We start from the raw sequence: 12,518 nt of genomic DNA, 5'->3' as shown, positions 1-12,518 counted from the left end.
TTGAAAAAGGTCTCAGTTGTGACATAGAAACGGCGATGGGTGGGCCAAAGTCTTCCATAGATCTGTGATAATGTTAGCTCGTGAGGGGCTGTAAGCTAGCAAACAAAGGGATCATGGGAAACTGGCATCTGTAACATGTTCATGTAAAGTTTGGGAGCTTTTTGTGTTTTTTCCTCCTAAGAGGAAAAAAGTCTGGTAACAAAACACGTGTGTTGGAAAGACGGTTGTCTGTTTCTGAAGGGACTGTGAGCGTTTTCTCCTTTGTGTTGACGTGTTGCTGTGTCTTCATGGACCAACTTCTCATATTCGAACTGCTGGAACTGTAGTCAGCTAAACGTTGAGGACGGAAAAACAGGAAGTTGACGGAAAAACCTTTGAGTATGACATCGATTAAAGTGCTAAAACCAGCAAAGGTGATTCTGATCTCTGTTCTAAATATAAATAATGGTGATTCCAGTCACATGATTTTCATTTCTAAACAAGGATTAAAGATACATACATACAGCACCTATTCAGACATAACGCATTGAACAGTAAGAATGACGGTCTGATCTGTTGGTGTTGAGCCGTGAATCCAAGCGAGGCCAGGATCCACGGCCCTAGGAGACAGGAAGGGGTCTAACCGGTCCCTAAGCGCTGGTGCAGCTCCTTCATGCGGTTGGCAGATCCAGATTTCCTATAGATGCCTTCTGTATAGAGGCCGTGCATCTCCACGTGCTCCAGCATCATCTCCAGCACCGTGGGAACCGGATTCTTCTCACTGACCAGGTGACACACCTTCACCCCGAAGTGCTGGCCGCTGAACTCCTCCTCATTCTGAGGAGGACGCAGACAACAGCTGCTGACATTGCCTTGGTACTTTTCAGCTCTTTCTATGTCACATTAGTGTGTTCCTCCTTTTTAGTTTGGCTTTTACACTGAGGACGTACCTTTTTGGCACAGAAGGAGGAACAGTCAGTCACTATTTTAGAGAGGCACTTCTTGTGGCAAACCATTTTGCAATCTGTACAGACAAAAGCATCTTTTCAAGTCTTAGACGTCAATGTAAAGCTGTGCTCTTTGCTCTAGTCTGTACTCACAGTTACACATGTAGGCTTTATCCATGGCCCAGATGTAGGAGGTGCATTGGTCACATGACTGCACAATGCTGACCTGATAGTTAATGAAAACGTGATCCAGAGGACTCTCCATCTACCAAGACAAGCGGTCCACACAGTCAGGCTTTAAACTACCTAAAACATAAGTCCCGTCAACCTTTAAAGGCCTCACTTACACTTTTGTCCTTTTTTCTTCTTTTCTTTCGAGTTTTCAGAGGCTGAAACGAATAAGTGAGTGAATGAGTGTTTTCTGTTGGGCCATAACCATGGTTGGTGTCAGTGTTTCACCTTTGCAGGCTCAGCTTCCTCCTTCTTGATCTCTCCTCTGATGAAGCCATCCAGCATGGTCTGGAAGAGGTTGACCACCAGCTTGACTTCTTCCTTGTTTTTGCTGCCTGCTAGGTGGCTGACTTTGTTCTGGTAACCTGCCATCAGGCCTTTATAGCCAGTTGTTAGTTTCTGATAAAGATTGACCAAACGCAGAACACGCGATGAGGAAAAGACGGCGAGGAATGCTTTGATCAAAGAGCATCAAGCCTGTGCAGAAACTTACAGGAACAGAATACATGGACTTGATGGTTTCCCTGAACTCTTTGGTGGCTGAGACAAAGATGGCTTCCGTATCTGACAGGGGCTTGCCTCTGGAGCGGAAATCATTAACCTACGGAAAAACCCCGTTATTTCTGTAAAATGGCCTCTTTATCTGCCGTAGGTCTGTGGTGTTTACCTGGTTGGCCAGAAACTCATCGAGGTGTCGCAGCTCGTTGGTGTTTGTGATTTCTCGGTCCAGCGAGGCGCTAAGCTGCTCAGAGACCCGTGTGGCCCGACTGATCTTAATGGAGGGGTTTCTGCCCATCGTCTTCCCAGGATGGTCCATGTGGGGCTGGGAAACGGACCTGGATGAGTGTCCTGAAAGGAGCAAAGATTGGGATAATCAAAGTAAGACGGGTCTCCGTGGATGTGAGGAAAAAGGTGGTGTTTGTTCTACCTTCTCCTGAGGCTGACTTGTCACTGAGACTCTGAGCCAATGTCAGCTCGCCGTTATCTGGAGTTTGAGCCTCCCTGTGGGGTCGTTTTTTTAGGATTTTGCTGAGAAAACCACCTGACCTGTAGACACAGAAGCACAAGAATCACATCTTCAGATTTGTGTATTTTTCCTATTTTGTGTCTGTGCATGGGCTGAAAAACATTCTTCCTCAGCAGTTATTCAGCTGCAGATGGTGTTTGCGCATTTCCTCAGGTATTTTAACCTGATTAACACTGTCCGTCTGTCTGTCTGCAGAGTGCCTCTGCTGCATTTCACTGACAGAGAAAATAGAACGTTCATGAACAAATCAGAATGTTTGCATCGCCGCCCTCGTGTGCGCCTGACATCCGTCCCTCTGCAATGCCAGCTTTACGCAGGAGTTCTCTATTTCCAGCCCGTCGATGTGCCGATTTTTGGGGGGAAAAAGCCGGAGAAATGGGAAACAGGTCCAGGTTTCAACATAAAAACATCTGTTGATCTTTCAAAAAAAGAATGTATACTATTGTATTTTATATCTAAGAGGACGTGTCCACACAATAACGCATGTTACTGTCACCACGGACAATGGAAGTGTAACTTTGGAAGTACAAAAACACCATTCAAGACCAGAAGCACGGCTTCTACAAGGACTCAGAGGAAGGAGGGGGACTTTGAGCCTCATTACGCCACGGGTGGCAGGACAAACCCCTCCCCCAGAAGCCAGGGGGGCAACAGAGGCAATGGGAACTAAATGACAGTTGTGAGACGGACTCCCCACGCAACGCAAGAGAGACGCACCGGAGTCAATCGGGCAGAGTTTCTCATGTTGATAAGCGCTCGCACAGCGGCACTCGGCATTGAACGGGAGACGAGTTCAAGAGGTTTATTTTTGGAGAGCACTATTTTGTGGCTACCTTTCTATGCAGTCACCTCTTTCTGCTATGTGTCATCAGGTTCATCATACAAAGCAACCCGATTATTTTTGTAAACACAAGCAAACCTGCAGAATGGACTGACCGTGGCGCAGCAGACACAAACGGAACCACCCCAATTATCTTTGGATCTATTTTCAAAGCGTTCCCAGAGGCCTTTCAATTAGGATTATGTCAATTTTATCAAAAAACAACAAAAAAAGTCGTTTTCTAGGACGTAGTTTCTGGAGAACGGCAGTAGTTCGTTAGAAATTCACGTCTGAGTCGTGGGCAGAACAACCCCGCCGCCGTTTTCCCTCTTGTTAGTGAGAGTTCTCCGTTTACATGTTCTCCCACTAGCTTACAGCCGCTCTCAACCCCAACTTAACTTAACAGTGCAGCAGAAATGGCGAGCAATATTGGAGCTTTTCTGTCACAGCTACAAGCTTTTTACACCTGCATGTTTTCATCTGCTCCTGATTCACAACAATTTGAATTAAAAATAACTCAAAAATGCAGTTTTGAGCTTCATCTTCTTTATAAATGTCCCCATCATCACAAGAACCAAAAAATCCATTATTATCGTGGGAGTGGGTCTTTAAATAGGAAAGCTGTCTTCACAAATGGTTTACCTGTCAGGTGTGACTGGGAAAGAGTGGGCGGAGTCTTGGCTAGCAGAACTCTCGTGGCTCTTTCTCCTGAAGGAGCTTCCTCTGGAGCCGTCGGCATAACTCTCTGACGAGGAAAGAACCTGCTGAACACAGAACACGCCTTACATGAAGGACCTCACATCTACGGCGGTGAAGAACGGCGCTCACCTCTCTGTCTGAGACAAAGTTAGCTCCTTCAGACCCGGGGGACAATCTGTCAGAGGATGGAGCAGCAGCTTTGCTTCTGCAGAGAACAAGAAAACAAGTCATATTCAGCATAACAGTGACAACACCAGCATGTTTGGTTCATTATCTGTAAATGTGAGGACCAGGAGCAGCAGACGTACACAAGAGCCTCTTTCATCCTTTCATCTTTGTTTGGAGGCGCAGCAGAGGAGGTCTCTGAGGGGATCTCCCCATTACTCCTCTTTCCCCTCCATTTTTCTGGCCTTTCCTTCATGGCTCCTGGACGGCGATGCAGATTTATAGCCCCCAAACCCTCGCCTAGTTCGTTTTTCTGGTTTTCAGAGTCAGCTGACTGAAGGGGTAGAAAAGATGGACGGGTGGGGTTGGCGGAAGGTAGTTTAGGTTCCTTTTTGCCTCCCTTGTCTTCCTTCACTTTCCAAGCAACAAAGGTGTACTGGTCCAGCTCCTTGCTCTCTGACCGCTCCTTCAGTACCAAGCTCTCCTGGCTTTTGCTCCTCGAAGACGTCTTGTCTTGGCTTGTGGCCGAGGAGGAGGGGGAGGAGGAGGAAGTCAAGGCGGCACGTTCAGTCTCTCTCTGATTGTGCTCCAAGCCTCTCTGTCTCCTCAGCTCCCTTTTCTCCTGGTTCCGGGAGGAAACACGCCGCATGATGGGATGAAATTGTTCCTTCTTCTGTCCAGCTTCTTCAGCAGAAGTTGTGGAGTTTCCGCTGGCCTCTTCATCCTTCTGCTCAGGTGAAGATGAGGATGGAAGAGCAGAGGATGCGTTTCCCTCTGAGTCGGACTGTTGGTGCTCTTCCTCCTCATCCTCACCCATATGAGGTCCAGCCTCAGACCTTTTCCTGAGCTCCTCATCCTCGCTCTGCTGCTTTCTTTCCTCGTTGTCCTCTTCCAACTGCACTTCCAGGACAGGGAGGTTTCTGTCCAGCGTCTCCTCTGCTAGCAGCTCTATATCTGGATCTTCTCTCGTCTGAGGTTCTCCAGCCGGTCTTTCCTCCTCTTCCTCTCTCAGTTTTTCAGCTCTTTTCCGTTCCTCCTCCTCAGCCAGTCTCCTTGCAACTTCTTCTGCTCGTCTTCTTGCCTCTTCCTCCTCTTCCCTCCTTTTCATCTCAGTTTCTTCCACCTCTTTCTTTCGTTTCTCCTCTCGTATGGAGTGACATCTGAAATGCACAAGACATTTACCATGTCACTCGGCTGTGACATAACACATCATTTGAAATGTTAGCCTGGAGTTTTTTCTTTACCGTCTTCGTGCAGAGTGTCCTCTGACCAGCGCCTGTATCTTTGTGGCTCCTCGTCTTTGTCGTTGGTACTTGAGTCTCTGTCTGTGGCCCCTCCACAAGCTCTGGATCAACTTGGCTGCGTGTCGCATCTGCTCATCTTTGCAGAACCCACGCCACGAGCGCTGGGAGGCGGAGCAGAAAGAAATCAAGAGCCTGCCTGAACTGCCTCTTAGTTATGACAAAGTAGAAAACAGAAGGATTGGTGCAAAAAACCCAACAAATGGCCTGGATTTACTTGGATTACGACAGCTGCTTCTTTCATCTCGAGGAACTGCTTCCTCTGCAGGCGAGCTCTGAACCAGCGCTGTAGGAAGATGATCTTCTGCATCACATCCTTGTGCAGCATGTCCAAGAGCTTCTGCCTCTCCAGCTCCTTTAGAAACACCTGAAGAAACCAAACAAAATGCAATCAAGAATAGAAGAAAAGACGAGAAACTGCAGCCAAACGAGTCTAGCGTGCTGTGAGATTACCTTGGTTTTGCCGATCTGGTACATGGTGGGGTCGAGGCCCACTTTCTTCTCAAGTAGCAAAGAGATGTCCTCTTTAGAATCCGAGAGGTTCTTTGGCAGCAGAACTCTGAACTGCTGAATGAACTCCTGCAGGAGAAAAGAAAAGATGGCCTCCATTGAGAAAAGTTAAGAACTTGAAATTAAAACAGGAAAGTTCAGCAAATTATTAATATCACTAAAAAACGTATGTTTTACATGTGCCTTTATCATTGCTTTCATGGCGGTACAGTAGAAGGGGGGTACCTGGAAGTGGTATTTGGCTCCATAGCCTGACCTCCGGATGCGAACCGTCTCCAGCATCCCTGTGTAATGCAGCTGCTGCAGCACCAGCGCCTCGTCCAGATGCATCTCCTTCTGCTCACAGGAGCACGCAGACATGACCACATTCTTACCGTTTCCTGTCCTTGTACCCAAAAACAGACAGGTGACCTTTACCTTCTCAGCATTGGAGCGGATGCAGCGAATGAAGAAAGGTTCAGCCTTATTAAGAGTCTCCAACAGTTTGGTCAGAGAGTTCTGAGGAGAGAGAAGAGCCCAGCAAACATTGAACCAATGCTGGTCTAAGACAAGATAGAGCTACCTGCTGTGGTTTATTTATGTCACCTGGAACTGAGCGCTGATGCTGGGAGTCTTCTTCTTCTTGTGAAGGTGCAGAAGAGACTTGGTAGTGCGGTCATGGAGGGTCAGACTCACAATAAGCTTCAAAGACCGTGAGTCCAGCAGACTCTGCAAAACAGCAACAACATAAAGTCATTTCCTTCCCGCATTGTAATTATTCAGTCTAAGAAAACTGATCTGCCTCACTAAAGCTGACAGACACCCATCTGCGCTCACAGTTACCTTTGGGATGGCTTGTTTCTGCTTGATGCTCTTATTTTTCCTGTCAGAACGGAGAAGAAAAGTTCAGGATGTTCCAGAGGCTCTAAGTCAGGCTTTGAGATGAATCAGTGGATGTTAGTATGAAGGGAATTCTCCTTCATGCAAGGTCAGTCGGTGATGAAATGATGGCTTCAGCCTGAACTCAGGTGAGTGATGCCCAGAGGCTGAAGGTGACGAAGAGGAAGCAGGAGTTTGATGCAGGACACGGGTGTGCAATCATCAGCCCAACACAGACTACTAACAAGATGATGTGAATTTGGTCAGATGCTCTCCCTTTTTCAGCCTGAGACTTTTGCGTAAATGCTGACATGCTGTATTGACAGACACATTTTCCAAAAGACGCTTTTCAAAAAGGTTCATACTGGAAATTTAAAGAACTCCTGGCATCTCATCAGCCCTAAAAACCCTTGAAAATGTCTAAAAACACTAATTTTGCATAAAGAGGAAGTAAGAGTGTGATAGTTTCAGAGTGAGTCATGTGAGACGTTAATTATGCTCTAGGAAAGATAAATGCAAAGTGAACGGTTGCAGCTGCTTTATTATTTTATTAGAAAGCTAAATGTTCTGTCAGAGAGCTGATGCCTGCTCCGCCTGCAGACTCACTGGAGGATGTGTCGGGGGAAGCGGAGGCGACCCCATGACTGCAGCAGCTTGCGCGGGTCCTCCCCATCCAGCTGCAAGTTCTTAATGGAGCTGATCATCTCTGCATGCATTTCTCTAAGCACCCCACACAGACAAGCACAGTGAATATAGAAGGATGGGAAAGTACTGGGGGGGGGACAGAGACAGGACAGCAACCCACACACTGCAGGGCAGCTGAGGCTCTGATATCCAGGAAAGCTTTCATACGTCAGGTTTTCCGCACTGCTCATCTGTGATCCCCACAGCCGGTTTTTGAAAAGAGGAAACAATGAGACACGCTCCACCACCCAACCATGCAGCCAAACCCCTTTGCAGAAGGGACCCCCACACGCAGAGACCCGCTGGGACAGTCAGGGCGGTCCTGCCACTGTGACAGTTAGCATGCAGGGCTGAGCTGACGTCTGCCGGGTCGGATCAACCCTTGTTTTTTTCTATCCATGCTGCGACTGTTATTGCGTTCTGTGACTGTGAGTGGTTACAAGGGGGAGTTTTTGTATATAGAGTCCTTGCTTTGAGGTTTTGAGCTGGTTCTGGTGAGGTTAATCATCAGTATTCCAGTGCTGGTCCATGCAGAACCGTTGTAAACCAACAGACACTGACCTTACAGACAGAGGTCAAGCAGGGAAGGAAAGACTTGGACCTAAGCTCTAAATCTCTGAGTTATCTAAAAGACAGAATCTGAAGAATGTTGGTTTATTTATTCAGGCTTTTGAGGTGACGAACATTTCAGAGGTTTTCAAAAAGGTTTGGTTATTTCTCTCTCTGCAGCTGACATGGGTCATCTGAGGGAGTACATCTGCTAAACACTTTCGTATGCTTAAAAGTACTAGTAGGTACTTTAAAAACTGAAGAAAAAAGGAAAATAAAGGTAACAGTCAGAAAAGGGGGAATTGAAAGCTAAAAGAGAGCTTTGTGCCTCATTTTAGTGCCTAATTCTGCTTTATTGACCACAACACTAAAGCATTAAAACATTTAACATCTGATCTATTTTGATTGGACATCTGATAACTCATTAGAGTAGCGTTTTTAAAGTTTAAAATCCTTTAGAAAAAAAGCAAATGCATGTTTTTTCATTCCTGCCTGCTTGGCCTCGTCCTCATTTCTTCCCCTTTGTTCAATCAAATCCACTTACTTCTTCCTCTCATAGCTAGCAAAGATGTCTTCAAAGGCCTCTAGAGGGCGCTCCTCAGAGTGATCAAAGTAGAAATCGAGCAAAGAGGCTCGTCTGTGGAGGGGAGAGGAAAGGAGAGAACCGCACACACCAGGGTCACCAAAAGGTGGAGAGGAGATGAGGAGAACGTAACTGTCGGGGAACCGAGGCTTCTGCAAACGGCTCAAGAACAGATGAGACAAAAAAGGAGCCCTGCTGTTTTATGGTTCCACAAGGTTCCTTTCAGACAGAATTCATTCCTTCACCTTCAAACTGGAGATTTTCAAGGGAGGAGAATCAGTTTTTTAGAGGAGGACCATTTCAAATACTCATCGTGTGAGTGTACTGACTGTTTTGTGTGAGCGAGTAAAGCCATGAACCACAAACGACGGCAGTGGTCTCACTCTGAACGCACGGGAACCCAACATTTGCTCCAGAAAGAGAGACACCAAACAGACCAGAGAGCAGCTTACGCCTGCAAGAACTGCACTTACTTGTACATTTTTTCTATGGGGGTATTGGGCCGCTGAAGCTCGCTCAGAGGACTTCTGGATTTTGAACGGACAACGCCTAAAATATTGAGCAAAAGCACAAACACAGATGATTTAGGAGTCTAAAGTCACACGGCTGCTGTAGAGCTTTCCCTTTCATAAAAGTGCTAAAACATTTATTTGCTGAGAAATACTTTAAAAAAAATGTTTGAAGACAAAGCAACAAAAAGCTCTAATTGGTGGAAAACAACCATGTGATGCGTATTTACATTAGGATTTCTGTACCTGACGTCTTAGCCGCCCAGGAGCGTCCAGCCTCGTTAAAAGCAGAAATACCCCTGATGGTGGCGCGTAAGATGCCCCATCGGAACATGGCCACGGGGTCCATCCCAATGAGCTGCCGCACGTAGGCGCTGTCGCTGCTCCTCAGCAGCGCCACGATGTCTGGACGCATGTGGTCAGTGTTCTTCTCACGGAAATCCTGGTGAGGTCAGAGAGAACGAAGAAAAAAGGAAAGAGCAGCTCCATGAAAACTGTCTTTTTGATGTTTTTAACAAACAGACGAAAAGAATTCAGCTTAAAATTCTCATATTTCCTTATTCAAATAAATGTGGAAGAGCGTGTAACCACAACTGGGGGCCCGACAGTCCCACCCGCAATTTAGAGGGGAATTTCTAACGAACTCCTGCCGCTCTGCAGAAACTATGTCCTAGAAAACATCACAGTTTTTTGATTTTGGCTACAAATGGCATAACCATAATTGAAAGAGCACTAGGAAAACCTTTACAAAGATAATTGTCTTTAAAGATAGTGATTTGTTTGAATATAAACTGTGAAGAGGAGCCTTAGATTGTTCTCGGCATCTCACCTTAATCTGGTACTTGACTTTCCCTGCAAAGTGCTGAATGACGAAGGCCGGTTCCATGACCTGCGTGGGCACAAAGTACTTGTTGCCCAGGTGCTGCTGCTTGAATTTAGCCAACAAGGTCTCATCCGTGGCATGTGGGAAGCTGCAGAGAGTTAAGGAAGGAGGAAAATCTGAAGAAAGCGTCCAGAGTCCCTGCATGACTGAATGAGTGCATGCCCTTACTTGCTCTCCTCGTCCAGTAGGTAAAACAAGCCTGTGGGCTTCTTGCTGATGAGATGGATGCAGCCTACGTTGTCTGTGTAGTGGATGTTGTGCCAGGTGATTCCCTCTGATTGGTACTCCTCCTACATCAAGCAGTGCAGTCATTGATAGAAATATTGAAAAGGGGCTGTTCATGCCTACTAAACATTGCAGCATAACTGCAGTGGTAGCAGCTCATTGATTCGATGCAATCAAAGCTTTTGGTGAATGCTGAGTATAAACTAAAACAGCAAAGGTTTTTATCCCAAGAAGCCTAATGATGTCGCGTCTCACCTGCTCCAGGTTGAAGATATGGTTGTTGAAGTAATACTGCAGCTGCTCGTTGGCATAGTTGATGCAGAACTGCTCAAAGCTGTTGTTGGGAAAGTCCTCAAAGCCAAAAATGTCCAGAACACCGATGGACAAGCACTGGAAAGCAGAGAAGTGTTCATCAACTGGGCTTCTGTACTGCTGAGTGTGAGTGAGTCCAATGTCTTACTGGGACAGACTCCTCCATGTCTTTTTTGTTGAGTAATGCATGGTTAATGCGAAGGACAATCCAGTCAAACAAGGCACTGTACAGGGATTTGGCCATGGAGTCTCTGGCTGTGATGGCCTGGTGGGACACAGAGAGGAATGAACTCTGGCTTCATCATCTACCACCAATGGAACGCCATCAACGACAAACTGAACATTTATAGCCAGGAAATGAAAATCTTTGGTGCAGAGATGTGAAAGAAGCCCACCTCAGACTGGCTGTAGGACAGGATGAGCTTGTCATTGACCGTCACCGTTTTCCTCTTGGTCAGTGCTTCAACCAGCAGCTCCTCTTTAACCTATGAGAGCACGCACAGTTGAATGCTGCCGACCCCAACAACAACCTGGCAGAACAGCCAGAAGAGTTACCTTCAGAAGGTCAGACAGGGTTGCTAGGACCTCCGGGGGCCCCACCTCCAAGCCTTCGTCTCTGCCGTTTGACTTCCTCTGGTATGTCACGTTACCCAGATAAAGGATTGCAGAAAGAACCAAAAAGATCCTGAAACACAGCAAAAATATTTCTAACAAGACCTGAAAGCAAGAGAAGTGAAGCAGAATCTAGGAGGTTCTCATTTCCTATTAACTTGTTCACAGAAACACATAAAACAAAGGGTTCTTTCGAATAATGTTCTTTTTTAGGCTGATGTGCAATTTGAAATCTGACAAAACTCCTTCAGGATGAACCTTTAACAGAACGGTTGTTTCAAGACTTTCATGGATTCACTCACTGTTTCTTGGTGGCTGAAAGGAAGCCAACCATCTCCATCGCCTGCTGCAGCCGTTCAAAATCATGACGCAAATCTTCCTCATCCTCAATCTTGAAATTCTCCTGTAAGAGTTAGAAGGTTTTCAAAATAAAAGCAGGAAAGCCAACACTGGCAAAGAAAAGGAACAGAAAAAAAACCAAGGCTGAAAAAGTGGGGAATCAAAAGAGGCGAGCAAACAAAGAGCGCCTTATTAGTATGCTGTCCACATGGAGAGAAGTAAGCCCAGGGACTATACAGCAGCTTATTCAGAGGCTTGGCGGCCTTCGTAAATACAAGTGCCACTCCAAATCAGCTGCAGGGCTACCTGAGGCCAAATCTACACAGCTCATCAGGTTGATGTTCACTGTCGAGACGCTTAAGGACAAACGAAATGAATCAAAGCGAATGATCCGAAATACTGAGCGGCCAGAGGAGACAGAATCATACCTGCTTGAGGTAGGAATATTCTTCAGGTGGCAGCAATTTGAATTCTTTCCTTTCTTCCTCTGAAGCACCCAAAAGCAGGTAATAAAACACGTGGTAGTTCCTGGAAAACAATGAAACACTTGTAACACTCGGTACGTCATTGAAAGGACTTACGGCAACGTAAGAAGCTTCCTGCACACAGGTTTAAAGACCATAAAAAACCATCAGGGATTTTTAACATGTTCTCGCAGCATTTTCTAATGGAGGACATTTATAAAAATATTTAAGATTAAAACTGTTTTTGAGTGTCCGGCTGGATGCCTCGAATATTGGGGTTGGAAGGGGCTGTAAGTCAGCAGGAGAGAGTGTAAACAAAGGGATGATGGGATGTCAGTGGAGGCTTACTTCTGCCACAATTTGGAGGCACATTTCTGAAGAACTCCTGCTGCTCTGCAGAAACTATGTCCTAGAAACCAACACAGGGTTTTTGGTTTTGCCTAAAAACAACAGAATCATAATTAAAGGACCACTGGGAACACTTCATATTAAAATGTGACTGAGTGGGACTTTAAAGTTCTTTTACGAGAGTGAAATAATAAATAATCAAACTGATCCGTTTGATGATATCCAACAAGGTGTTTCTACTATAGGAGTCTAATAATACACAAGAACAAGTTCTGCTAATTAAATGCAGGTAAACATGCTATAAAAGGCAATACAAGGAAAAATCAGTTCTGGGAGTTGATCATTTCAGTTTTCTGTGTGCAGACGGTGTAGGAAAGACACACAGGACTAATGAGTTTCCAGTTATCACTGACAAACAGCAGCAGTCCTGCTGAATGTGCAGCTGCTAGTGATTACAAAGACAAACTCCTGCA

The 12,518-nt window shown here is 45.9% G+C and overlaps 1 protein-coding gene across 26 annotated transcripts in view; it reads right to left on the bottom strand.

Annotated features, from left to right (window-relative positions):
- Positions 1-12,518, bottom strand: part of myo9bl (myosin IXb-like) — a 54,188-nt gene that overhangs the window by 5,187 nt on the left and 36,483 nt on the right. For 9 of the 26 annotated variants that reach the window (XM_023954634.2, XM_078946429.1, XM_023954635.2 and 6 more), the window contains exons 7-36: positions 11,662-11,761; positions 11,197-11,297; positions 10,838-10,967; positions 10,678-10,767; positions 10,431-10,547; positions 10,226-10,360; positions 9,914-10,035; positions 9,692-9,833; positions 9,109-9,304; positions 8,827-8,902; positions 8,315-8,407; positions 7,144-7,257; positions 6,502-6,541; positions 6,265-6,387; positions 6,097-6,177; positions 5,905-6,015; positions 5,623-5,748; positions 5,387-5,536; positions 5,113-5,273; positions 4,012-5,028; positions 3,833-3,908; positions 3,647-3,768; positions 2,086-2,204; positions 1,825-2,006; positions 1,651-1,758; positions 1,386-1,556; positions 1,274-1,315; positions 1,080-1,191; positions 930-1,003; positions 624-816 (exon numbers count right to left, since the gene is read on the bottom strand). In XM_023954634.2, coding sequence (XP_023810402.1) covers positions 624-816; positions 930-1,003; positions 1,080-1,191; positions 1,274-1,315; positions 1,386-1,556; positions 1,651-1,758; positions 1,825-2,006; positions 2,086-2,204; positions 3,647-3,768; positions 3,833-3,908; positions 4,012-5,028; positions 5,113-5,273; positions 5,387-5,536; positions 5,623-5,748; positions 5,905-6,015; positions 6,097-6,177; positions 6,265-6,387; positions 6,502-6,541; positions 7,144-7,257; positions 8,315-8,407; positions 8,827-8,902; positions 9,109-9,304; positions 9,692-9,833; positions 9,914-10,035; positions 10,226-10,360; positions 10,431-10,547; positions 10,678-10,767; positions 10,838-10,967; positions 11,197-11,297; positions 11,662-11,761 — 4,424 coding nt within the window. The remainder of the gene's footprint in view (positions 1-623; positions 817-929; positions 1,004-1,079; positions 1,192-1,273; positions 1,316-1,385; positions 1,557-1,650; positions 1,759-1,824; positions 2,007-2,085; positions 2,205-3,646; positions 3,769-3,832; positions 3,909-4,011; positions 5,029-5,112; positions 5,274-5,386; positions 5,537-5,622; positions 5,749-5,904; positions 6,016-6,096; positions 6,178-6,264; positions 6,388-6,501; positions 6,542-7,143; positions 7,258-8,314; positions 8,408-8,826; positions 8,903-9,108; positions 9,305-9,691; positions 9,834-9,913; positions 10,036-10,225; positions 10,361-10,430; positions 10,548-10,677; positions 10,768-10,837; positions 10,968-11,196; positions 11,298-11,661; positions 11,762-12,518) is intronic. The other 17 variants (XM_078946431.1, XM_078946445.1, XM_023954629.2 and 14 more) reach the window with 7 other exon arrangements.

Source organism: Oryzias latipes, chromosome 4 (assembly GCF_053564925.1).
Source record: "Oryzias latipes strain Hd-rR chromosome 4, Olatipes_Hd-rR_3.1".
NCBI lineage: Eukaryota > Metazoa > Chordata > Actinopteri > Beloniformes > Adrianichthyidae > Oryzias > Oryzias latipes.
The sequence above is the reverse complement of the archived record's forward strand: the minus strand, read 5'-3'. Positions and strand labels throughout refer to the sequence as shown.